The sequence below is a fragment of the Hippocampus guttulatus genome, chromosome 20, assembly GCF_054856545.1.
Source record: "Hippocampus guttulatus isolate MCC_2025c chromosome 20, RoL_Hgut_1.0, whole genome shotgun sequence".
NCBI classification, from domain to species: domain Eukaryota; kingdom Metazoa; phylum Chordata; class Actinopteri; order Syngnathiformes; family Syngnathidae; genus Hippocampus; species Hippocampus guttulatus.
In genome coordinates this window covers 10,182,440-10,193,909 of record NC_141280.1, presented here as the reverse complement: position 1 = coordinate 10,193,909, position 11,470 = coordinate 10,182,440, and the positions used below count along the sequence as shown (strand labels likewise).

Here is an 11,470-nt window from a genome sequence, read left to right as displayed (position 1 = left end):
CATCATATACTTTTGCGCGAAATGTTCCAAACATCCAAGATGTGTCAAATTCACACACATCAGTGACTTAAACTTTAATTTCATCAATCGCAACACACTCGTGCCCGCGAAATACCCCTGTTTACTTTCGGCACTTTAACCAAATTTTAAATCTACATAAATTGTACACTGCGGAGTGTGCAGACATACAAGTGCGTCTCACTTCATCTGGTATAAACCTTTCAGGGACAGCGGTTACTAAAGTGGACAGGTTATTGACAATGACAAAGCAAAACGGTTTTAGCAATTCGTGACATCTTTATCATTCAAACGAATTTTTTAAAGTGATACAGTATCTTTCAACATTCATCGATCCTTCCATCCATCCATTTTCCGATCCGCTTATCCTCACAAGGGTCGCGGGGGGTGTTAGAACCTATCCCAGCTGTCTTCGGGCAGTAGGCGGGGGACACCCTGAACCGGTTGCCAGCCAATCTCATTACCGGGCAGAATTGGAGATGATCCTTTTTCCACACGGACTAGATGGCACTGACACAAATTCTGCCAATCTCTTGAGGGAATATTCTGCATCGCGCACAGCATCGTAGAGTTATTGAGCAGAAAACCGGAGTTTATTCCTTGTTTTTAACTCCTGTTCCCAATACCGGGAACGCACGAAAAAAGAGGAGGGCTGGAGAATATAGCGTGTAAAGAAGTTGGAGTATCTGGTAAGGATATTTATGGGACGCAGGTGTGGCGCATATTCAAGCAAATTTGCGTTTTGTGTGTGTGCACGTCTCCCACAATCAAATTCACACAAGTGAAGCCAAAGTTCACTTGTGAACGTAGCGTTAACAGTCGGTGCGTCATGGTTAATTCATTGCGGCTCTTTAAGGAGGCAGTATAACACAGATATGCAGACACAAATAAAGAAGACTTCCACAATTACTGGAAAGGACTCAGGAAACTGCGGGAGAATGGGTGGATTTGAACAGAGGATAAAGAATACATGCAGAAATGAGTGTGTTGATGCAGCATGACATTTGCCCATTAAGTGTTAAAAAAACAACAACAACCAGAATTATGAAGTAGTAATGCTTTTTTTCTGTTCAGTCTGACAGCAAGTACAAGTGACACTGAAACACGCAGTTTAAAGAAAAGTGTTTCTCCAAAAAGTCAAAGTTTTAAAAAATCCGCCCGACAACAACTTTTACCTCGAAAAACTCAAATCAGTTCAGTCGTATCTCAAGGCACACTCACTATCACACGGCCCGATTGTGTACCTAATCAAGTGGCCTGGACTGCTATCAGACAGAGATGTCAATCAAGAGCAGGAGCTGGTCCATATGCCGCCATCATCAAGTGTAATGCGCTAATCCTAATCTTCATTTGGGTTGAGAAAAGCCTCCTGACTGGCTTGTGTGTGGGGAATCCTTTGAGATAGCCGCCCCTGCAAATCCTCCACAGCGGTCTGCCACATGAGAGCAAACGTACTTTTTTCCCCCTGTAAGATTTGCTGAGCGGCATTGTTTTATGCATAACACAGTGCTTAATTATTTTTTGTAACACCCCCCAACTCTCCGTCGCCACTATAAATAGTATCATTTGTCTATAAAACTATTATAAATTCACCTTTTGCAGAGGAGCAAATACTACTTGCCCAATCTCTTACAATTAAAGTGCCAGTGCCACCTACTGGCGTGGATGTGCAATTGTACTTTATTCTAGTATGGCAAAAATTAAAGGAAGAAAAAAAAACCCAAAAAAGAATGAAACAAGTTCCCTGAGGTAACACGCTACTTGACATCGTACCTTTCTGTCAGCAGCAGAGTGGTCACTCGTTCCAAACAAGAGACCTTTAGAGTGTGGTTCCTCATGTTTCTCGGCGCCATGGCAACAGCAGAATCTCCATCTGGGCCTGCAGTTTTCTCAAACAAACAAGCGCAACATGGCGGAGAACCTCCAGGATGTCAAAGGGCGGCGGGAGACCTAGTGCCGGGTGGAGTCGGACGCCCGCTGCGCCTGGGAAAGAGTACAGAGGAAACATTACCGTGAGCACCTGCGCTCCAGCCTGCAGTTCCTGGCTGCCATGACGGGAGGGCCACAACGGGGGTGGCCCGGCAGGGGGAGGCCGCCGGCCGCCAGCCACCCGGAGAGACGCCATTTTGAAGAAGGCTGTGAGTGTTACACTGTCACCTCCTGCCTCAGAAAGCCAGCTCACCAAATGTAAGCCCTAACTAAATGTATATGACAGAAAAATGTTGCTGAAAACACAAACCAGTCCTCCAAAGTTCCAACCTCCTGGAAAAAGGCCATGCAACAGCACTTATAATAACATACATTTTTTTGCGTTTCAAAAGACACAAAAGTGACCAAACATCTGCACAACCCACGCCACTTCCAAATGTCCTAGTATTAGAGTTGTTGTTGCTGTTGTTGTTGGTTTTTTTTTATTTGTTAGTTTTAATTTTTCCAAATACATACTGTGCTCCCCTATAGGAGCTTAGTCTAAGGCTGTTTTTTCCTCCCCCTTCCACGTGTTTTTCCTTTTCTTTTAATCTGAAAAATATGTGGCACTGTAAAACACTACCTGGCGGGCTCCCTTTCTGATCCTTATTTATTTATTTATTTTTGAATGGGTTGTTTCTGTTCCATTTCTTTGCACCTTGTGCTCCAATGACAAGAAGGCTTTTCCCGAGTCTGATTTTCTTTTTTAAATTCTGAACAACTCCTAGATGACTCGCAGCCGCTATGGAGCACCAGCGACTCTACACATTGGAGCGGCGCATGATGACTGACCTCTGGCACACAAACCTCGCTCAGCGTCCCAGCCTTCATTTTCTCCCCTTTCACACACCGCCGCCACGCTGATCCTTTACAACAATATTACTCTAACCCACATTCCTCGTGTAGCTCCACACTGTACAGAGAGTACTACAACCCAAAACTGCCATCATGAACAAGTCTTTTTCAATTAGCAGCAAAACAGACTTTTAACAATTGTAATCTGATTACGCGACCCCAAATTACATGCCTGTGAAGGTGTGTTTGCTGTGTATGTGTGTGTGCTTTTTTCTTATGTGAATCCAGAGTTGGGCACCATGGCCTTACAAAATGAAAGAATAAATAAATACTAAAAGAATTTCTCTCACAGAAACAATTACTGAAAATAAATGTGGATTTTCCCCCTCTTCATTTCTCCCGAGACCAGACTAACTTCAAAACGTTTCTTTCTTTTTTCCCCCCAGCATCATGATGACATACTTACACTCATGTTGTAAGTGTAAGCAGCGCACGTCAGCGACAGCGTGTTTTGAAATTCGGAAGCCACTAAGCAATAAACATTAATGAATTCTTTCTTTCCTGACCCAAATGTGACGTGACACACCATGATGCTCTGAATATAGGAAAAGCAGAAAGTAGCCACCACGCACGATGAATGCTTACATGGCGTGTTCAATAAGAACACATGAAAACATAATGCTTCTGTGGTTTTAGCTCAAGCAGACTACGTTTGTCAACATGACTGTGGTATGCTACCCCCTGGTGGTCAACTCACGTACACACGGGAAGGCAGCCACAATAAATTCATCACAGTTCGTACTTAACGATAGGAGGAGTCAAAGCTGGAGTCTTTTTTAACACAGGTATCTGTAACTCTTAAGTAGAAGGCGTCAGTACTTTTGCCACCTGCAGTATGAAACGATATACATGAGAGGTAACTGGTCTTTAGGGTGTTTTTCTCACTTCTCACCATGAGGCCCAGCACGTCGCACTTCTTCTTTCGCATCAAACGAAGGACAGCTTTGTTGAAAAATAAACACGCCGTTCAGCCCCTTCGGGAGGCCTCACACACACACACACACACACACACACACACACACACACACACACACACACACACACACACACACACGCTCTATCCTCTCTCGCAAATGCTCCACGCTCAGATGAATGCCGACGCTCGTCTCTGACATAATACAGTAATTCCTCTTTTGTCCCTGGTGCAAAAAATAAAAAAGCTTGAATTATGCTATAAAAACCATCCCAAGAAGTAAGCATTCTTCAACCACACAGCTGCCTTGACATGCCAATTTTTGACTCAAACCAAGCACTTGTATCTCAAATAAACATTCACCATTAACATGAATGGGAATGCAGATAATCCACTCCAGCTAACCCCCATAACTCAAACATTTTTGAAGATGGAAGATAGCGCTGTGTAAAATTTCACTTTCAAACAACATAGTTATATGATTAAGTAAACTGGAAAGATTTAAACAGTTTGTGCAAGCTGATTAGTGGAGTTTGACGATGACCCTGACCCACTAAAATGTTTTTTTTTACAGAGGATAAAGAATATATTCCACTGAGTACTGTTTATATTGTCTGTCTCCATGTGTTGTGCCGCCGTTGTAAACAAATATGCATTGAGGGTTATGCCACCACATACAGTAGATGCTATTCATTAACCGTCTGTGGCATTTCTCATGATGCATTTAGCTTACACTACCAGACTTAACAGGAACGTTGGGTGGTTGTTTTCAAGACACAAAATTTTTGTCTTTTTATTTTTATCTATCGTTTCACAGTAAAGTTGAACTGGAGGGGCATTCAACATCTCAACGGCTCTCTTTTGAAAAAAAATTACTTTCTATTGTGTACTTGCTGAACATCAAGCTCGTCTTAAGTAGAGTCTGTCACATTGGATCAGAAGACTTAGTCACGATGTTATTTTGAATGACAACAAACGCAAATATATTTTTCTTTTTTGACTGCGCTTCGTCTGGCTGTTTTGTTGTGTTTGTTCGACTGCGGGAAGAAAAACTACATTTTTGTCGAGTAGGTCGACTGCGAGGATTGTTTGTGTCGCTCACTTGTTTCTACTCGGACCCTTCAAGAAATTGCAACCCGGAAAAAGGAAAGAACCCGTTCAAATCAAACAGTGGCGGCAAAAATGGACACGCAAACTAGAGCAGACACCAACGAAGACTTCCGAGTGCGGCTGATGTCGAAAAATCAAGTTGTGCAACATATGAAGCACTACAAAGACATTTTAAACGAGGCCCTGGGCGGACAAACGGCAATTCCGGAGAACACGAAGCGACTTTTGCTTGAGCAGCTGTTGGCGGTGAGTTGAAGCACCAAATTGAGCCGATTTTTTTTTGTTTGAAATTTTTTTTCTCGACCCCTGTAAATTAAAACCTGCAGGGAATTAAACGTAACTTTAAACTATTTGCGTGTGGAAGCTATAGCCGCAGTATAAGAATTCAAAGACGTCGCTTGAATTACCCGGATGTTGATTGACGTACGTCAAACAAGGACGTTTCTGCGACTTTATTGACAACAGAACGAATAACAATTTTACACGGTATATACGAAGCAAATATTGCCTAAATGCACTAATGGAAGCATTGAAGTAAATGTAACCGAACGTTATACGTCACTTTGGAAATACAGTAGTGGCATAATTCAGTTGACCGTTTTTTGCTTCACTTCCGCCTCGCCGTGGCCGCCCGCAGCCAGTATGATACTGACATCATATGACCGTCACAACTCCCCCAGTAAGTCGCATTAATATTAGTTCTTTGCAGAGGATAAAGAAATTTGTTTCTTGTTTTATGTTGAGAGGGAAGAAATTTCATCTGTGCTGTATGTTACACATGCACAAATGTGCTGTCTGTTACACATACAGCAAATTTGACAATAAAGTTGTATCCAATCCAAAACAGGCTTGTGAGGATTGTTGTAGTACCCCTGCCAAACTGCTGCTTGCCATGAAGCAAGTTGAGATCACTGCCACCATACAGTGCAAGTTTTTGCTCGCAAGTCAAAGCAAAAAAACAACAACAAAAAAATTCAATGCCTGCACACACAATGGCTCATATCTTGAAAAACCCGTAGTTTGGGTTACTTGTATCTCAAAGCACCAGTGTGTGACAAGGGAGTATTTGAAATGGTGATGGCCCAATTATGTCAATGGTCGCAGGACATCGAGCTTCAATTAAAGACGATTTGTCAACATATCACATTTATTTGACAAACATATCACTTTTTTTTTTTTGAACGCGCAGGATTTTGAGGCTGCCGTCCAAGCAAACGTGTTAGTGAATGGACAGACGTGGGACCAATGCCCACATGACGACGGTGAACAGTCCAAACACATACAGGTCGTCTGTTGAGCTCACTCAAATCTCTCTCACTTACTCTCTCTTTCTCCCTCGCTCTCTCTCTCAGATGAGGACAAGCTGGCGCAGCTGGAAAAGCAGATGGACGACGCCATCGTGGAGACGGCGAAAAAGCGACGCACGTTCCCCAAGCAAGTCCTGCGCTGGGCCGTGCGCGCCCTCAAAGCGGAGCGGCGACTTGCGGTGGGTGCCACTCACACTTCTTCCGGATTGGCGGCTTAATCACAAAATAATTCCTACGTGTTTATTTGTGAATGAGGCCGAATGACTTAAAAAATGTTTTCAAAAACTTCGAACAAGAAAGTTCCTTCTGCCATGTCTGGATCTGTCTGAGCGCATGCTTCGAACTTGTGCACCAACGAAAGACTCCCCCCACAATAATGACAAGAACTCAAATCTCTCCTTCTCCCAAAGTGACGCAAAAATGCTGCAACAAACGAGTGACTGAACTTAGTGTGAGGCGACGGGCTCGTCATTACGATTCGTTGACACGCATCACGAAATAGAAAACATGTAGAAATAGGCAAAAACCGTGAGTGAGTGAGTAAGTCCTTACATTTGTAATCAACTTTCAATTGCTTGTGTCGTTTTTTTTTCTTCAAGGACTTTTATGAAAAAACAGTCAAACCCCAGCAGATGCTCACAGACCCTCAGACAGGTAACACACACGCGCAGGCGTGCTCACACACTATACAGCAAAAAAAAAAAAACAACTTGTGTTCTGCAATCAGACAGCTTGATGAAGGACTTGTCGGATCGGGCATCTGAACTGAAGGAACACAGCACGAAAGTCGTCAAGGTAGAATACACAAATGTACACACACACACACACACACACACACACACACACACACACACTTACAGACTCTGTGTAATGTGTGTGTGTTTCTTTCAGTCCATCTGCACGCTTCAGAAACAGGCCGAAGGCTTACTGGAGGTGATCGGCATGAAGCCGAGTCAGGCGTCATTGGAGGTGCACCGCGAAGTATTTGGCAGCGAGCAACTGACAGAAACTCCGCCTCCTTCGCCAAACCCCGCTCAGTGGAGCGGGAAGTGGAACAGGCAGTCGGTCCGACGAGACGCGTGGGACGCCGTGGCCTCGGCGGGATACGTGGGTGGAAAAAAAGCATGATGAGTAATGTAAATAAAGGTTTGGAATTCAGCACAAGCGTGTAAATGTTCTTTGGAATCGCTTCAGTCTCAAGAATGGCTTTTATCAAGCTTTGGACTTTTCAAGTGGGCCGACGGCCCGGCGTTAAATGAATACAGATTCTTCAGCAAGCTTCCAATTGTGATATTACATGTAATTCACAACTACACCACTTGGCGTCGCCAAACACCGGAGTATGACTATAACAGCTCTCCTGACGAAGCAGTTTTCTGAGGAAAAATAGCCAAATTTGATTTTTGTTAATGACATATAATTTAGATTGGATACTTTGATATTTTTGGGATATTTCAATTGGATTTGCTTACTTGTCTGCTGCCGGGTTCGCAAATGAAAGTCTCTTTAATGGTCATACAGTGAAACTCCTCTACAACGAAATCATGTTTGCAGCCACCTTACCTCTCGGAGCTCATCCACCCCTACACACCTGCCCGGCGCCTCAGGTCTGCGGACCAGACATTATTAGAAGTACCAAGAACTAAACTGAGGCTCAGAGGGGATCGAGCCTTTTCTGTTGCTGGTGCCTCTCTGAAATGACCTCCCACTGAACATTCGGCAAGCCTCCTCGCTGCCCATCTTCAAAACCCTCCTCAAAACTCACTTGTATTCTTTGGCATTCGACTCAGCATGACTTGGATTTGTTCTTGGTTTTACTGTTCGGTGCTTTCTACCGTCTTTATGACCGATTTGTTTTCCTGTTTATTGTATATGTTAAATTGCTCCATGTACAGCACTTTGTATGCAGCGATGGCTGTTTGAAAGTGCTCTATAAATTCAGTTGACTTGACAAGACATTTTTCACAACAGGGGGGTTTTCACTGTAGCAAATTTGACCTCGGATGTAAGCACACACACATCCACACTCACAAACGTATGTGTACACACACACACAAACTTATGTGTACTCTATTTTTATTCCAATAGTGCATATGTATGAGCACACACGTATTTGACACGTCATATTGTCAGTGTAGAAAGAAAAAAAGGGAAAGAAATTTACGATCAGCATTCACTTACATCAATTTCTTGGATAATGTATTTTATTTTGCTTGCTCCGTCTTTCATTTTGATCACTTTTACCCTCTCTTCCAGCATCAGCGCTCTTCTTGTTTGAACTGCTTGACATCAAAAGGTCCGTTCTTTTTAGCATTTTAGCAGTGCAACGTCCATCCTCGTCTGAATCTAACAATAACAAATACTTCCTGGCATGCAATGAACTTTTAAGCCAGCCATGGGACGCTTCGTAGTCCTCGATGGCCATAGTTAGCTCTCGGAGGCTAAAAACCTTACGCTAACTGGAGCGCTTCTCTCTCATTAGCGCTCCAGTTAGCGTAAGGTTTTTAGCCTTCGAGAGCTAACTATGGCCATCGAGGACTACGAAGCGTCCCGTGGCTGCTTTTAGCATGATAACAAGTAAAGCATTCGAGGAAATGTTTGTTTATTTGAATGTCCGTCGAGCCATAATCAATTTACTCTGAGCAGCTAATCGGGTGCTACGGATCTAGCTTCAGTATCTACACACATAGACAGTGAGGTCCCTCTTGGCCAATCGGAGGCCAGGATGATGCTCGGTAAGCCAATGGCAGAGCAGCTATGAGTATGTTGAGTCCAGGAAACTCGCAGCTGTGACCGAAATAAACATTGTTCACTATGTAAACCAGTGTGGTGGTTGCTGTTGCATTTTTTCGAACGAAGCAGTAGAGGTCACTGTTGGATAAGACTTCGTTGTAGTGAATGTCTTCGCGAGGCTGGAGCAGAGAAAATGATTTCGTATAACGCAACAGGGTTTTTTTCGTCATATGGGGGGCAGGAGAATGGGAATTGTGTTAATGCATGAAGATTTTTTTCACATAAGGGGGTATTTTCGCCCATGTAGGTTTCGTTCTTGAGGAGTTTCACTGTAACTGTATTAATAAATACTTATAAATACTGCATTTCGTGCATGTTTTTTCTTTTCCATCTGATACGAAAGTAAATCTATTCCTGAGGCAGTGTTGCTTTTTAATCAGAAAACAAAGATCGTAACTTTACATCTCTTCATAAAGCATTAAGTTTGTGTGATTGTTTTAATAGCAACTTTTAAAACTTCGGATTGATGCTCCACATTTATTCACGACCAACAAACATGTTGGTTCGACAGTACCACTTTTTTTTTTTTAAATCATAAAACTTCACGGATGCTAACAGCTATTTATAAATTAGTATTTTGAATAAACGTACATTCACATTGGATACGTTTGCTTTACATTTACGCTAAAGAAATTAGAAACAGTGTGTTGATCAAGAAAATAACTTGTGCAGTGTTTTAATCAAATAACGTATGAAGACATTTTTGTTTGCCTGAAGGTCAGTAGGAGGTCACCGAGGTGGCATTGGTTCACATTTGATCTCGATCACGAGTGACGCGGTTGTTGTGCTTCCTCTTTGCGCCATCGTCATCATCATCATCTTCTTGCAGAGGTCCTGACGAAATGAAACGTTGCCATTAAGCGAAAAAGGAAGTTCGCACAGCCAAAAGGTCAGTAGAGAACAGTGACGGCAAGTTACTTTTGGTGCTCTTATTGTTAAGTCAGTTATTATACACAGGACAACAATAACATAACATTTATTTGTGAAAGTTTACTTCTGAACCTTGCCAATGATTAAACGGATCCTATTTTAGCATTCTAGCTAGCACGTGCTAACGTGTGGGAAGTGCGTTCGAGTATCACGTTTTGTCCGCCAGATGTCAATTAAATGTCATTGATGATACTTACTTATTAGCAAAAGCATCTTTTTTTTTAAGTGATAAATCTTGGAAATGTGTTTCGCATCCTAGCTAGCGCACACTAATCTCATGAAAGTGTCTGCTAGGTGTTCAAATGTTTATGCTTCATGCACTTTAACGGGACAATCAACAATGCATTACGATTGGCTGACTGGCAACTCGGCATTCTGTAAATGAAGTAATTCGCTGGAGATCGGCGAACAAAAGCATTTTCATTGTTAAGCGCGTTGCTATAGGTCTAGCTATGAAGCCAAGTGGGTCACGTTAAAAAAAAAAGTTTAGAAAGTTTGCTTGAAATAGTTTTAGCCCTGAAGTATTACTCAAAAAATGGTTGGTTGCGTTTACCTCAAACTTGTCCTTTAAAAGAAGTCACTTTTTTTTTTACGTCATTTCAGGAACTCTGGTTAGCATCCAAGATTGCTCATACTGACATTATGAGAGTCTCTCCAGTGAACCTTTGGAAATTTTTCTATTTTTATCATGGAAGTCAACAACTTCCTTTTTTTTTATGCGTCAGTCTCTCAACATGATGGCTACTTTGCTAAGGGTGAACCTTGCCTTGTGACAGTGAGTTTGCTTCAGGCCTCTCGCCTTCATTAGAGACTGACTTGCATAGTCGTTGTTCTGAGAGAATGACTAAGCATACGTCCTTTGACCTCATATTAGCCACGTGCCAAATGCATCCTGTCAATGTTTGCCGGGACAGGATGACAAAAGTATGACAAGTGATACAGTAGTTCAGATATCAAAGGGTCAGGCAGGGCTAGTTTGCACGCTAAGTGACATATAACCAAATGTGAGAGTGTAGAAATAAGTATTAAGTTGAGATTTAAACATTTCAACAGGGCAGGGTCATCTACCTTTTTGAAGCTGAAGCTACTTCTTGGGCAATGATGAATGCGAAGGGTTGCTCAAATTACCATTTTTAATAAAGGGAGGCGGGGCTACCCCGTGCGTGAGCGCCGCTGGAGGTGATTCAAAGCTGCAAGCTACAGCTAGCACGGCCATGCTAACCCAAACAGTTGATTCGACTCACTTTTTACCTCTTGCTTTCAATCACAGGCGTGTTAGCGAGCGATTACGGGCACATAGTTTGCAAATGGAGCAGTTTGAAAAAGACTTGAGTTGGCCCACCTGAGTAAGCAACCTGCAAGTCGTGCTCACGCGTGCTTAGGGGCCCGGTTACACAAACAGGAAATGACGTCAGTAGGAGGACCTGGGTCATGTGATATTGGTTCCACATCTGCTTTCAGGCCAGAATTTCTGTTTCGGATTTTTTTTTTTAGAAGGTTATACCAATTTTTATACTTATGAAAATATGTTACAAATAAAACGGTGACCCAAACACATTTTTCAATCAATGTAGTC

At 42.6% G+C, this 11,470-nt stretch overlaps 1 protein-coding gene and 2 long non-coding RNA genes across 3 annotated transcripts; 1 reads left to right on the top strand and 2 right to left on the bottom strand.

The window, feature by feature from the left end:
• Nucleotides 1-438: 438 nt before the first annotated feature.
• LOC147188000 (uncharacterized) lies at nt 439-3,889 on the bottom strand. Its single transcript, XR_015097714.1, has 3 exons — nt 3,734-3,889; nt 1,792-2,001; nt 439-1,450 (listed from the first exon to the last, which is right to left on the bottom strand). It is a non-coding gene; the product is annotated as an uncharacterized LOC147188000 (long non-coding RNA).
• Nucleotides 3,890-4,901: 1,012 nt separating this feature from the next.
• On the top strand, nt 4,902-7,329 carry nsl1 (NSL1 component of MIS12 kinetochore complex). Its single transcript, XM_086100984.1, has 6 exons — nt 4,902-5,110; nt 6,054-6,126; nt 6,217-6,350; nt 6,771-6,825; nt 6,899-6,966; nt 7,063-7,329. Exons 1-6 carry the CDS (start codon nt 4,937-4,939, stop codon nt 7,297-7,299), a joined length of 741 nt encoding a protein of 246 aa, XP_085957110.1. The 5' UTR covers nt 4,902-4,936; the 3' UTR covers nt 7,300-7,329.
• On the bottom strand, nt 5,994-7,248 carry LOC147187999 (uncharacterized). The gene is made up of 2 exons (XR_015097713.1): nt 7,100-7,248; nt 5,994-6,936 (listed from the first exon to the last, which is right to left on the bottom strand). It is a non-coding gene; the product is annotated as an uncharacterized LOC147187999 (long non-coding RNA).
• Nucleotides 7,330-11,470: the final 4,141 nt, after the last annotated feature.